A 13,471-nucleotide genomic window follows, 5' to 3' on the forward strand; every position below is an offset into this window, starting at 1 on the left:
CTGAGCTACTAAGAAAGTGTTTACATGGGAAGACCCAGAATGTGAATGAGCCTTCAGTCATGTTGTGTGGTGCCGTGTGTCTTAAAAATGTATTTGTTGGCCTTATGACTCTAAAGTTAGCATTGTCTTATGCTGTAATAACTTTTAATGGTGGGAACTATGAAAGACTCAAGGCTCTGGAGAAGATAGGGGTAAGATTTGGACACAACACAGCTAAAGGACTGCGGGAATTGGATGACCTTTGTGTACGTGAAGCAGAATTAGCTGCTCAACAAATGACAAAAGAAGCAAGAAAGATAAACAGGGAAGCACTGGGCTGTTGTGACACTGAAGAAAATGTTCAAATATGTGTGAATTTCTAATGTCACTCAATTAGTGACATGACACTGAAGAAGACGGGGACTATGGGCCAGGGCAATTCTAGTGCATAAAAGAAGCAGTCCATATAAGAATTTGCAATAAAAAAGTTTTAAAACTCAATTTTATAACAATCCTAGTTCAGTGAATCTAGAAAGGTGCATTCAATAATTATGGAAAATGGTGTCTTAAAAAGTTTCCAAGATAGTGGGTCCCAACATTCGATAGTTTAACACTGGCGGCATAGGACCTACAATGACCCCTTAAACATCGTTTTGAACTCTCACCCTGTTTGTCCCACGTAAACATGCACATGATCCGCACTTCAGTTTACATACTCCCGTTTTACAAAATTTATTTTTGGTTCTAGACTGTGCCTGAACAGGTTCCCCAAATCTTAAATGAACGTTAATATTTTTGTACAAGTTTGCAGTCTTTTGTGAAAAGACGTTCCATTTTGCCTGCGGAGGAAAAACTTTTTCAACTAGCCTCCTAATATTAGCTTCATGGTACCCATTTGAGAAACCCATCTGTACAATTGTCCCGATTTCCTTATTTAACAAATCCTTGTCCAAATCATACTTTGCTGAATTCTGGAACACACATACAAAAAACATTTTTTAGTCTACAGGATGCCAAGGATGTATCGGGACCATAAAATTTGATGATGGTTTCCGAAAAATACCTAGTTAATCTGTGAATTTTCTCTTGTTATTTGTATATCTAAAAAACTAATGGTCCATTCCTTTTCAAATTCAATCGTAAACTTAATATTTTCATGCATGGATTTTAATTTATGGGGTGCATATTTTGTTTCTTTAACATTACCTGCAACAGTAATGACATCCGCATATCTGTAATACACAATGATTTTTTATTGACACAATTCCCTATGGGCATAAAAAATATTTTCCAAATTATTAATAAATATTTCCAATAAAATCGCTGACAGCCTAGCACCCACAGCCAGACCATCTTTCTAAAAGAAAGATTTTCTGTTGAACGCTAATTAATTAAAAGATATCGTAAGCCTTGTAAGTTCGATCAGCTGCGTTGTATATGAATAAACAATCGCGAGTGTTTGTTCTATTGGTATACTTGTACAGTTTTTTTTTTGTATAAAGAGACATAAGGATGGCATTTTCTGGCAGCGTAAAGTTTTTCAAATGCTGTACCACGTTACAACTATTCTTCAATGCCTATACTTTTTTAAATGTGTATAATTATTTAATTATATTTCCTGTTAAAAAATAATTAGTGGCTTTGACAGGCAATCACCACCGGGCGTATAGGCATCTGCAGTTCGTGTATCTAAATTTGGGATTTCAGAATAGGCTTTTTAGGATTCATCATTATAAGTCGTTTTTCCTTCCTACTTGTGTCCAAGAGGACGTCACTAATGACAAATTTTGATCTAATTTCATTGGCATATTTAATAAGAGGATACTTTTTAACTTCTACAGTATTACTTTCGTTTAAAAAGTCCACAGTTTTTCGTATACCTCACGACCGATGTTCCCATTTTCCAAGTTTAAATTATGTCACATCTTGTGGCTCATGAATGTATGAGTAAAGAACAAACTGTCAAAGTTATGTAGTGTGGTCCTGACATTTAGTTAGATTTTGAGCTTTATTGTCAATATTTAATGTTTTTAAAAAATGCATAACCAAGTATTTATTATATTGTTTACACCAGAAAATCTGATGATGGACAGAGCCCGAAATATGTCACTTGAAATACATGAACCAAAAAAGCAACTAGTATCTGTTCGTTTGCGACTACTCAGCTATTCGATTGTATTAATAATGGTGGTAACATACCTGTTACGGCAGTCAGGCCGACTTTCGTGTTTGATTCAGGTTCACTTCTCTGAACAGGACATTCCAGTAAATTCCCTCGATAATCTGTGTCCCACGATATAATGCTTCCCGTTTCGTGGATAGTGGCGTTGTAGGACAGTTACAATTTCCGCACATTGCCACATTATGGGAAGGACACTATAACCTAAAATGTATATAATAAACGCATCCGTACATTTTTATCGGCAGAAACTAATAGTCCAAATCGTCACCCGAACGAATAGAGACATCATCACACCACTCCCACCGAATTTAGCCTCAAGAGAATCAGGTATATATTGTTTATAGAAGCTTCCGACAGATCAACGCAGCCACACCACCCAATAAAATTGACCCCTAATTCTCCACCGAGCAATGACGACGTTGATTACACCACTCGTAACGATGATACTGTGTTGATGATGTTAATTTACGTCTATGGTAAATTAAAGGAAACTTATTACATATACGGGTCACTGTTTTTTCGCGACGATGTCGCAGCTTGTCAAACTGAGAGAACTCTTTCGACTCTAAATTTTTCCCTTCCAGTCACAAAAACTTCTTCAGAGTTCGCTTCTTCGTCATCATGATTTTTGCGTTTTCGTGATCTTTTATAGGTGCATTCATAGTCTATATTAGTCATAATCTCCATGGATTTATTTTCATAATAGTCGAACATGCCACGATAGAAGCAATAAATCCTACAAGAGATTCATATAATTCATACACTATTTTAGTATCAATATTTACACTTTGAAATTTCAGATCTACACTAATAAATCTCTGGAGTATGTCCTTCCAAACTGTCATCATGAATACTATTATTGAGAATTTTTGGAGAGTTTTATTTCACTTATGATAATGCTTTTTATTCGTTCAGAAGGAAGCTCTATTATTTCATCACAAATTACTGAAGAAAGTTAACTTGTATGTCCCTGCCCTGGATTTCCAATCGTTCAATGTGTTCTGCGAGAAAAGGATCAAACTCGGCTATAAGTTCAAGAGACATCATAAATTGACCATTATGTAATGAAGGGAAACTTTCAACGTGTCCACGTAGGGGAAGTCCACGACTTGTTAGCTTCTTCACTACTGCAAACACCCTTTTCAACACACTGCACCAGTACATTTTCCTGTCTCAACATATGACTCGAAATGGTTATCAATCGTTCCAAGTGACTCTTTTCTTGTTAAGGGTAATATCTCAGAATTTTTGTGTTCAAGTGAATTCTCATGATGATATAAAATATTATTAATATTTTTCCAATCTGCAATACCATTAGTAGTGTACTACAGGAGTATACTAGAAAATCACGTGGAGTTGATTCACCATTTAAAGGTTTACAGTAAAATACATTTTTGTTCAAATATCTGGTTTTATCGCCTATTGATCTTCTTGAATTAGAAAAACCACCGTTACAATTTTGATTAAAGCCACGTTGTAAGAGAATGTTGATTATTGATTCATTGACACACTATTCTGCAGGATCATGACTAACGAGGTTATTTCTTTTTGTAATGTGTGGCTCGACACTTAATTTTTCGTGAAACTCGAAATCAGGAACAATTTGCTTTTCTTCATTTTTAACTTTTTGTTTAGTCTGTATTTACTTCTTTTACAACAGCTGCAGCGCCAGAAATATCATCCGTACTACTAGAACTCGAAGTCGAAGCAGCAACATTTTTTGCGAAAAATTTATCTACTCTTCCAAACGTTTTTAGAACATTGGCTTCTCGTTCTCACCATTCTTTCGATAATTTCCGAAATTCTGCCACACTTAATTTTGCAAGTTTGCTTTTTTCACTGTTATTCATGCCAAAACACTTACAAAACTGCCAACCAACAGTCAAAACAAAAGAAAAAAATTGTAAAAGGAAAGAAAGAAAGAAAGACTGTATCCAGTTCCAATAGTACTACAACGCACATGAGCAAAAAGCTTTTTACTTTAAACACGGTACACGAGCAGAAAGATTTTTCCTTTAAACACGGAGCAATGAACTGAGCAATTCGGATTACTGAATGTAACTGTGCTATGAAAGAACGACAGTGCAGAATAATTTAATTTCATTGTTACGTGATCTCTGTTGTCAGTGAACAGTAGAAGCTCACCTGACGGCTGGAATCGGTCTCGTAAAGAAAACGGGACAATCCGTTTTTTGGCTTCTGTTTCCCGCGTCACCCAGTTTTAGCTCGGACGCAAATATGTTCTGAATATTCTTAACACTGTCTTTCTGATTTAAAAAAGCAAATAATTTTTGCAATTCCTGCTGTGAGATATGCTGGATCGAGTCTTATCCCACTTATTCTTATAATATTTTAGCGTTTTCTGTGGGCAGAGAAGACAGACTACAAAGTTTAAGTAGTCTTGTTGGCAGTCGATGTGGTGCAATGTCATTTGTGTGAACACTGATGTCATGTCTACATGCAAATGCACCTTTTGATCGAACATAAAATAAAAATAACCTTTCCTCAAAGAAAAAATGCTTAGTTAAGAAGTTTTATATAAAATTTGCAATGTCTCGTATCATTCGATTGCACAGAGTGGGAACTTTGATATCGTGCAGGCTGCAGCACAGTGAATGAGACAAACGAAAGTTGGTTTCTTCTTCTTTTTTGCCAAAAAAAAGTAGCTAAGTAAATAAATAAATAAAATTTTTAAACTGTTGTGAAGTATATTTCACACATTATTAGATATTCAGGCTATGTTCTTTTCGTAGAAACATGTGATTAAAAATGTAAAACATTCCTAGAATGAACATGTTTTGTTAAACGGGCGTCATTAAATCATAGCTCAGATCTTTCACATTAATGACAGAAATGGAGGGCTGACTTGATGCTTCCTTGTAATTTCTTCAAGAAATTTAAGTAGGCTCGGGTTTGACATTCTGAAACACACACATGTTACAGTATTTACGAAACTGCTGATTAGTTTATCCCGGCTTTTCAGGGGTCCCGGTATTTGCAATTGGAAAATATGGTAGGGTTAAGTAGAAGCCGCCAACATTCTCGGAATAATAACGTTTCAAACACTGTATTGTATATTGCCGTCCTGACAGCTTACTTCAAAACATTTTGAACAATCATTAAGATGATACAAGACTGAAAACCCAATGTTAAATTTCCATTCAGTCACCAAGTAAACATGTTGATTTCCAAGCTTGCATTGTCGAATTTAAACTAGCAAGTTGTTTAACTATATTAAAAAATTTTGTCGTTTGTAAGCCCAGTTATTTTAGAACGTAAACGGTTAAAATGAGTACAGAGCCCCCATTAAGGTGCCGCCCCTAGGTCCGTGCCTAGAAGGCCTACATGTAAATCCGCCACTGTGCTGACCCCGTTGTCTGTGTGTTGTCAGGCAGGAGAGGCGGCGCTCCGTGGTGGTGTCGGACCCACAGCTGGGAGAGGCGTCGCTGTCGCTGCCCGCACATTCGATGCACACGCTCGTCTATCGGCGAGCCGGCAACACTGTCTGAATGCCGCTTCTGCACCACAGCACTCCTCAGACACACTTGTATTACTGATTAAACAAACACAAAACTATAGTGTGATTAAATCTACGTTGGGTGTTTCGTTGTTGTACTTAGATTTCCAACAACCTTCCTAATTCTTACAGGGAACACTTCGAAAATTAAAGGAGGACAATTGAATACGTGAGTTTTTTCTTTTTTTTTTTTTCAAAATTTGTATCCCCGTACCCCGTCAGTGAGACAGTGTGAGATGTGGTGGGAACTCCCTCCCCCTTGGTGAAATTTGGTGAGATGTGGTGGGATCCCCCTGCCTCTCATTTGAGGTTTACCCCATAGTATCCTAAAATTACATAAAAAGAAATTTTTTGAAATTTGTTTTAAACGATGATTAAAACACTTTAATAAAAACATGTTTCATTTAGAAAGTGTAGCCGGCCGGAGTGGCCGAGCGGTTCTAGGCCCTACAGTTTGGAACTGCGCGACCGCTACGATCGCAGGTTCGAATCCTGCCTCGGGAATGGATGTGTGTAATGTCCTTAGGTTAGTTAGGTTTAAGTAGTTCTAAGTTTTAGGGGACTAATGACCTCACAAGTTAAGTCCCATGGTGCTCAGAGCCATTTGAACCATTTAGAAAGTGTATTAAACAGTATTTTCAACGTGTGATTAGGAAAGTTTTATTTTAAACATGTGTGTAGTGTTCAGACAGACAGAGAGAGAGAGAGAGAGAGAGAGAGACAGACAGACAGACAGACAGACAAAAAGGCTCCACGAAAATAATATTAAGTATTTTGATCCTAAAAAATTGACCCTTGTTTGATGTATTGCATACCTAAATGTTATTGAAACTCTACGTACTTTGCAGATGAAAGACAATATTCTCTGTACCTTCCTTCGATCCGTATGATTACGTGGCTTTTCAGTCTTTTGGTGTATATGATCACTAAGAAGATTCTTGTTGTTGAACTGGCCGGCCGCTGTGGTCGAGCGATTCTAGTCGCTTTAGTCCGGAACCACGCTGCTGCTACGGTCGCAGGTTAGAATCCTGCCTTGGGCATGGCTGTGTGTTATGTCCTTAGGTTAGTTAGGTTTAAGTTCTTCTAAGTCTAGGGCACTGATGACGTCAGATGTTAATTCCCATAGTGCTTAGAGTCACTGGAATTATTTTTCTTTGTGAACTTAGTTTTCTTCCACAAATTGTTACCTTCTTGCTCGCACTTGTGTTTCGACTTTTTGCCATATCGCTTAACACAAACATTGTAAAAGTTTTGATACAAATTCATGTTGAACACAAGAACATCGGCTTTATATGTGTTGCAGAAGATCGCGACTGACACACTGCCTGACACGCAGTGATTTTGACCAGCACGGCAGGGAACCATCTGAATGTAATCTGATTAGTGTGCGGCACGAATTTCAGTTCAAAGAAGCCATTTACACTTATGTGAACTTAACATTGTCTATGCTTGGGATTTATTTTATAAAAAAAATGTTTTAACTTATAATAATCTACATTCCGTGAGTTTAAAAGTTCACGTGAGATTTCCTATCTCTCACCCCCCCCCCCTTCCTTAAGATGGGATCTGGTGAGATTTTGCATTTACCTGATCGATCTACTTCGACAAGAGATATACTCTCTTCTTCAGTTTTCATGATTATTGCTCCTGCATTCTGAAATAAGCAGTCATGCAAAATCATGAGCATTACCACTAATACTGTAGCCAATTCTTTCTCCCAATTAATTCCTTCCGAGTAACATACACCACTCTGAAAAACTTGAAGACAAGCTAGTTACACTAACGTAAGACATTAACTACTCGGTAGAAATGAATGAAAAGAAAAGGAATTTGTTGCCAGAGGTGTGCCAGTCGTGCATAGAAAACTGGACGTCACAACGTGAGGTCAGCATGACTGCAGCGCCAAATGGGTCAGGCCCTGCAACAGGAAGCAGCTGAAGGAACGGGAAAAGGCAAGATGTATCCATCAGCGAGAATTTACGTACACTGCGGAGGTGTTCTTCATTGCAACATGGGCCGGAGACAACATTGGATGACTTCACACGCGGAAGGATCATCGGGAAACAGGACGAAGGACGAAGTATGAGTGCAGCCCAGTCTGTTATTGCTTAAAGCATTGTTCTAGTGCATGAGGAGCATCCCGAACCACAAGCACTGCTGCCCGAAAGAGAGGACGTACCCGACAACGGTCAACTGCAGTAGCAGAAGACTGCTACATTGCGCAACAACAACAAGGATCCATGTCGCACAGTGGGTGCGACTGCAACCATTTAACAGTGTTGCAAGGCACGCAGTATCACGCTCAGCAGTTGCACGGCGACTGCAAGGGGCTGGTCTGTTTGCCCGACGACCGGTACCATGTTTTCCTTTGACACCCACGCATCGGCCACACCGTTTGCGATTGTGCCATAAGCTCAGGGACTGGACAAAAGAAGTGAGGTAGCGTGCTCTTGTAGGATGAGAGCAGATTAAGTAAGAGTAATGAGCTGGACATATCCCCATGTGACGAGAGGTGGGAACACGAAGTGGACCCAGGAACTTTGTCGAACACGATCGTTTAGGTGGTCCAAGTGTTATGCTGCGCGTGTATACTCGCCGGGATGCATTATTGTGACATAGTGCTTCTTCCCCTTAGGCGTCTTTTTCGGGGTGCATTAGACCCTGATATCATTTTTAGGGATGACTATGCGAGACCGCATCCAACTGCGCAGATGGAGGACCTTTTGGAACGAGATGACATTTCGCGGATGGAAGAGCCTGTCGATTTCACGGACATACAGCGCACGGAGCGCGTGTGGGATGAGTTACGGAGAAGTATTGGAGTACGGAAGACCACCCAGCAGTCATCAGATGCGATGGTGAAGTATGGAACGCACTCGTTAAAGAACTCCTTACCAACCTTGTCCCCAGAACGGTGTCACGTTTCAGAGCACGCATGGCCGTTCGTAATGAGTGCACAGTTTATTAGGAACATTGTCCCGCCTTTTTTGCTGTACAAGCGACCATCAAAAATCGCCGTGGCTTCAGTGCAACTTTGTCTTTCAATAGAAATATGATTTCTGTTCGCTTCATTGCGTACGTTTCTCAGTTACACTCTGTAGTATACTGTGAGCAGTTCTTTTTACGCATAGTCCATGATTCATCGAGGTATGTTACTTGGCAGGCACACATGTGAAAATTTCTTTCATTCTTATGTTTTGCAAAATGGTTCTAATGGCTCTGAGCACTATGCGACTTAACATCTGAGGTCATCAGTCCCCTAGACATAGAACTATTTAAACATAACTAACCTAAGGACATCACACGCATCCATGCCCGAGGCAGGATTCAAACCTTCGACCGTAGCAGCTGCGCGGTGCCGGACTGAAGCGCATAGAACAGCTCGGCCACATCGACCGGCTTACATTTTGCACGCTTTTGTATATATCTTGTTCTAAAAATACATACCTTGACTATTTGCCGCAGTTGTAATGAATGACCTCGAACATGCACCTAAGGCTGTTGATATTTATTATTCAGTAAATTATGGAATTTTAAGTTGCGAGTAATGATCAGCATCAGGTTGAGGGTATTGTTTCGCGTTTAAGTGCGGCTATAGATTACAACTAACAATATATCGATTCAATTATTATTGTTTTTTTACTTCTTAAACCTACTGTAGTTATGGAAAACCTAATAACAATTAATGATAACTCCTGGGGATGATGGGCATGCAAACAAACGTATCATATTTATTTTGCATGAAATAAGGTCAACTTCACTATTTTCCTACTTTGGATATGAATGAAAATCCTGGAAACTACAAAAATGGAGTTTGGGGCGAATTCAGTTTATCGGTAAAAGCTTGCCACTCCAGTTAGTGCACTGGCGTGGCCTTATCACATGACTGTGACGCAACTTTTGCCTAATCAGTCCTTAGATAACGTTTTTATCGTTTCAACGAAACAACGTAAAAATGGACCTCGGAAATGGCCACATGCCGAGATAGGCCAATAATGTAAAGTATTATGTGACGCAATGTATTTAGTTTGTGAACAATTTCACAGCCCGTGGTCGACATTTAAAATGGTTTTACCATTCAGAAATTCTGAAATACAATATTAGTTTGTAAAATGTACCCACGGGCAGATAAAGACTCGGATCACAATTTAATGATAATGAAGAGTAAATCGAAGTTAAAGAAAATCATACAGAACAGTCAATGCGTGTGACTTGCGATACTTAAGTACTAGGGAATGATAACATATGCTGGATGTTTTGTAAAGTTTGTATTGCAATAATAATCACGAAAGAAAGCAATTTAGCAGTAGAGGAATGGTTACCTTTGAAAAGGGTAATCATGAAGGTTGGATACAGAAACATAGCTTCAAAGAAGGAAAAAGCGGAGAAACTGGAAGGCAGAAAAATGTTAGATTGGTCGACGGAAGATGGATTTACAAAATAGTTCACAAAACTTCAGAGCATTACATGTTACTTAGAAACGAAGTAAATAGGAGGTGAACAAATGGCCGGTACTTACTCAAAATAAATAAAAGTCAAAAAAACCTTCGTTAAATGAAAAGCGAGGGTGTCCACATTAAGAGTGTAATGGCAATTCCAGTTTAAAATGGGGTGAAGAGAAGTGGAAATAGTACACCAATGGCCTCTACAAAGGGGAAGCTTGTCTGATGATTGATGGAAGAAGAAATGGAAGTCGATATGTAAGACATAAAGGTACGCTGTATTACAGAGTATAACACAGTTTTGAAATACCTGAGATCAAATAAAGCAGAAGGGATACTTCTAAGGACTTTCTGAAACAATAGAGGGAAGTCGCAAACAAACGTCGATTCAAGCTGGTGTGAACTATCTCTTACAGACCTGAACTGTTTCTGGAGGCAGGAAAAGGTTTCTTTACGCTCTAATGCTGTTAGGTGATTTTTGATTATGTTCGATGAATGATTTACACATTTGAACATTTGGCTTCTTTTTATGGATTCAAATAATTTTTAAATATTCATTGTTGTAATAAATAAACTGATAATTCAATAATTACTATAATTACTATAAGAATAAAATAATATTCAGTTATACAGTGGAGCGTAGGTACCCAAGAACTTGCGTGAATTCTGACGGTCACAAGCTGCCTCACGCTGGTACATTCACTTGTTGATATTTTTAAAATGATACGCAACAGGTGGGACCAATTGTGCACGGCCGGCCGGGGTTGCCGAGCGGTTCTAGGTGCTAAAGTCTGGAACGGCGCGACCGCTACGGTCGCAGGTTCGAATCCTGCCTCGGGCATGGATGTGTGTGATGTCCTTAGGTTAGTTATGTTTAAGTAGTTCTAAGTTCTAGGGGACTGATGACCTCCGAGATTTCCATTGAGGAAAAATATTTCTGTTGAAGACAATACACACTAAATATCAATGTACACAGTAGCAGGCAGTGGGTCCGGAAGGGCTATGAGAGTGTACTTATACCACAGACTTTCGGAAAAATATCATCCGCACAATCCCGAAGGTACCCTTATCAACGGGCGGAAACTATCACGCTGTCAGCTTAAGCGCCTATGCGCCCAAATTGCTGACTTGAATAATGAATGGTGTTAGACATAAAAACTGGCCACCTGCCTGCTCCTCCAGAGACGAAATCGGAGTAGTTCACTTTAAGTCGCAAATAAAAACGGACGTCCCTCAGAATTTTAAGTGTGGCCATCTGATTCAGAAGTTTATCTAGGAAGCTTTATCTTCCACTCGAGCTGCTACAGTGCTGTATCTGTTTGTGTTAAAGTAAACGATACATATTGTAGACACGAAGTCGCGAGTTCGAGTCCACTAATTACTGCATTTTTTAAAATGCTCGAGTTATCAGTTTCCTATCACTGGACAGCATGCTTTGCATTCTTAGCCAATAGTAATAGCACTCTCGTTCAAATTCTGGGGGTGGCAGGGGTAAAATACAGGGAGCGAAAGGCTGTTTACAATTTGTACAGAAACCAGATGGCAGTCGTAAGAGTCGAGGGGCATGAAAGGGAAGCAGTGGTTGGGAAAGGAGTGAGACAGAGTTGTAGCCTCTCCCCGATGTTATTCAATCTGTATATTGAGCAAGCAGTAAAGGAAACAAAAGAAAAATTCGGAGTAGGTATTAAAATTCATGGAGAAGAAGTAAAAACTTTGAGGTTCGCCGATGACATTGTAATACTGTCAGAGACGGCAAAGGACTTGGAAGAGCAGTTGAATGGAATGGACAGTCTTGAAAGGAGGATATAAGATGGACATCAACAAAAACAAAACGAGGATAATGGAATGTAGTCAAATGAAATCGGTTGATGCTGACGGAATTAGATTAGGAAATGAGACACTTAACGTAGTAAAGGAGTTTTGCTATTTAGGAAGTAAAATAACTGATGATGGTCGAAGTAGAGAGGATATAAAATGTAGACTGGCAATGGCAAGGAAAGCGTTTCTGAAGAAGAGAAATTTGTTAACATCGAGTATAGATTTATGTTTCATGAAGTCGTTTCTGAAAGTATTTGTTTGGAGTGTAGCCATGCATGGAAGTGAAACATGGACGATAACTAGTTTGGACAAGAAGAGAATAGAAGCTTTCGAAATGTGGTGCTACAGAAGAATGCTGAAGATAAGGTGGATAGATCACGTAACTAATGAGGAGGTATTGAATAGGATTGGGGAGAAGAGAAGTTTGTGGCACAACTTGACTAGAAGAAGGAATCGGTTGGATTGACATGTTCTGAGGCATCAAGGGATCACAAATTTAGCATTGGAGGGCAGCGTGGAGGGTAAAAATCGTAGAGGGAGACCAAGAGATAAATACACTAAGCAGATTCAGAAGGATGTAGGTTGCAGTAGGTACTGGGAGATGAAGAAGCCTGCACAGCATAGAGTAGCATGGAGAGTTGCATCAAACCAGTCTCAGGACTGAAGACAAAAACAACAACAGTAATAGCGCAGACTTCGAGAAACATTTCCGTGAATGATGAGCACAGCTGACTCCCGAGACTCCCGTCGCTCCACAGCGGCCACCAGCCACGCGCCACAGGCCGCCTTACTCCAGGCGCCACCTGACCAGGCGAAAGAGGTGTGGCGCACTCTGGTTTTTATAACTTGGTTTGATTTTCCGCGCACAATATCTTCCATAAAAAGAGTGAACACCGTACAGTAACAAAACACAGGTAGGTTGCTGTGAGTGTATTTATCAATTCTCTGTTTCTTATTTCAAAATGGTTCAAATGGCTCTGAGCACTATAGGACTTAATATCTGAGGTCATCAGTCCCTTAGAAGTTTCAACTACTTAAACCTAACTAACCTAAGGACATCACACACATCCATGCCCGGGGCAGCATTCGAATATGCGACCGCAGCGGTCGAGGGGTTCCACACTGAAGTGCCTAGAACTGCTGGGCCACAGCGTCCGGTTTCTTATTTCAATTTCAAGTATTTACCATGCAGTTCCGTTCTGGGTTTTGTAAACTTGAAACTTATGACGTTGTTTAAGCGTTACCGCCGGCCGGAGAGGCCGTGCGGTTCTAGGCGCTACAGTCTGGAGCCGAGCGATCGCTACGGTGGCAGGTTCGAGTCCTGCCTCGGGCATGGATGTGTGTGATGTCCTTAGGTCAGTTAGGTTTAATTAGATCTAAGTTCTAGGCGACTGATGACCTCAGAAGTTAAGTCGCATAGTGCTCAGAGCCATTTCAACCATTTGAGCCATAAGCTTTATCAAATGGAGTCGCAATCAGAAAAAGGTCTAACATTCGCACACATTTTTAGGTTTGATTTTTATTACAGGGGTG

General features: G+C 39.7%; 1 protein-coding gene across 1 annotated transcript in view; it reads left to right on the top strand.

Annotated features, from left to right (window-relative positions):
- The window catches only part of LOC126334544 (lysosomal acid glucosylceramidase-like), a 127,305-nt gene extending 121,459 nt beyond the window's left edge, over positions 1 to 5,846 (top strand). The window contains exon 10 of the mRNA XM_049996909.1: positions 5,553 to 5,846. Within this exon, the coding sequence (XP_049852866.1) occupies positions 5,553 to 5,670 (118 nt within the window). The 3' untranslated portion in view covers positions 5,671 to 5,846. The remainder of the gene's footprint in view (positions 1 to 5,552) is intronic.
- The last annotated feature ends 7,625 nt before the right edge of the window (positions 5,847 to 13,471 follow it).

Source organism: Schistocerca gregaria, chromosome 2, assembly GCF_023897955.1.
Source record: "Schistocerca gregaria isolate iqSchGreg1 chromosome 2, iqSchGreg1.2, whole genome shotgun sequence".
Classification (NCBI taxonomy): domain Eukaryota; kingdom Metazoa; phylum Arthropoda; class Insecta; order Orthoptera; family Acrididae; genus Schistocerca; species Schistocerca gregaria.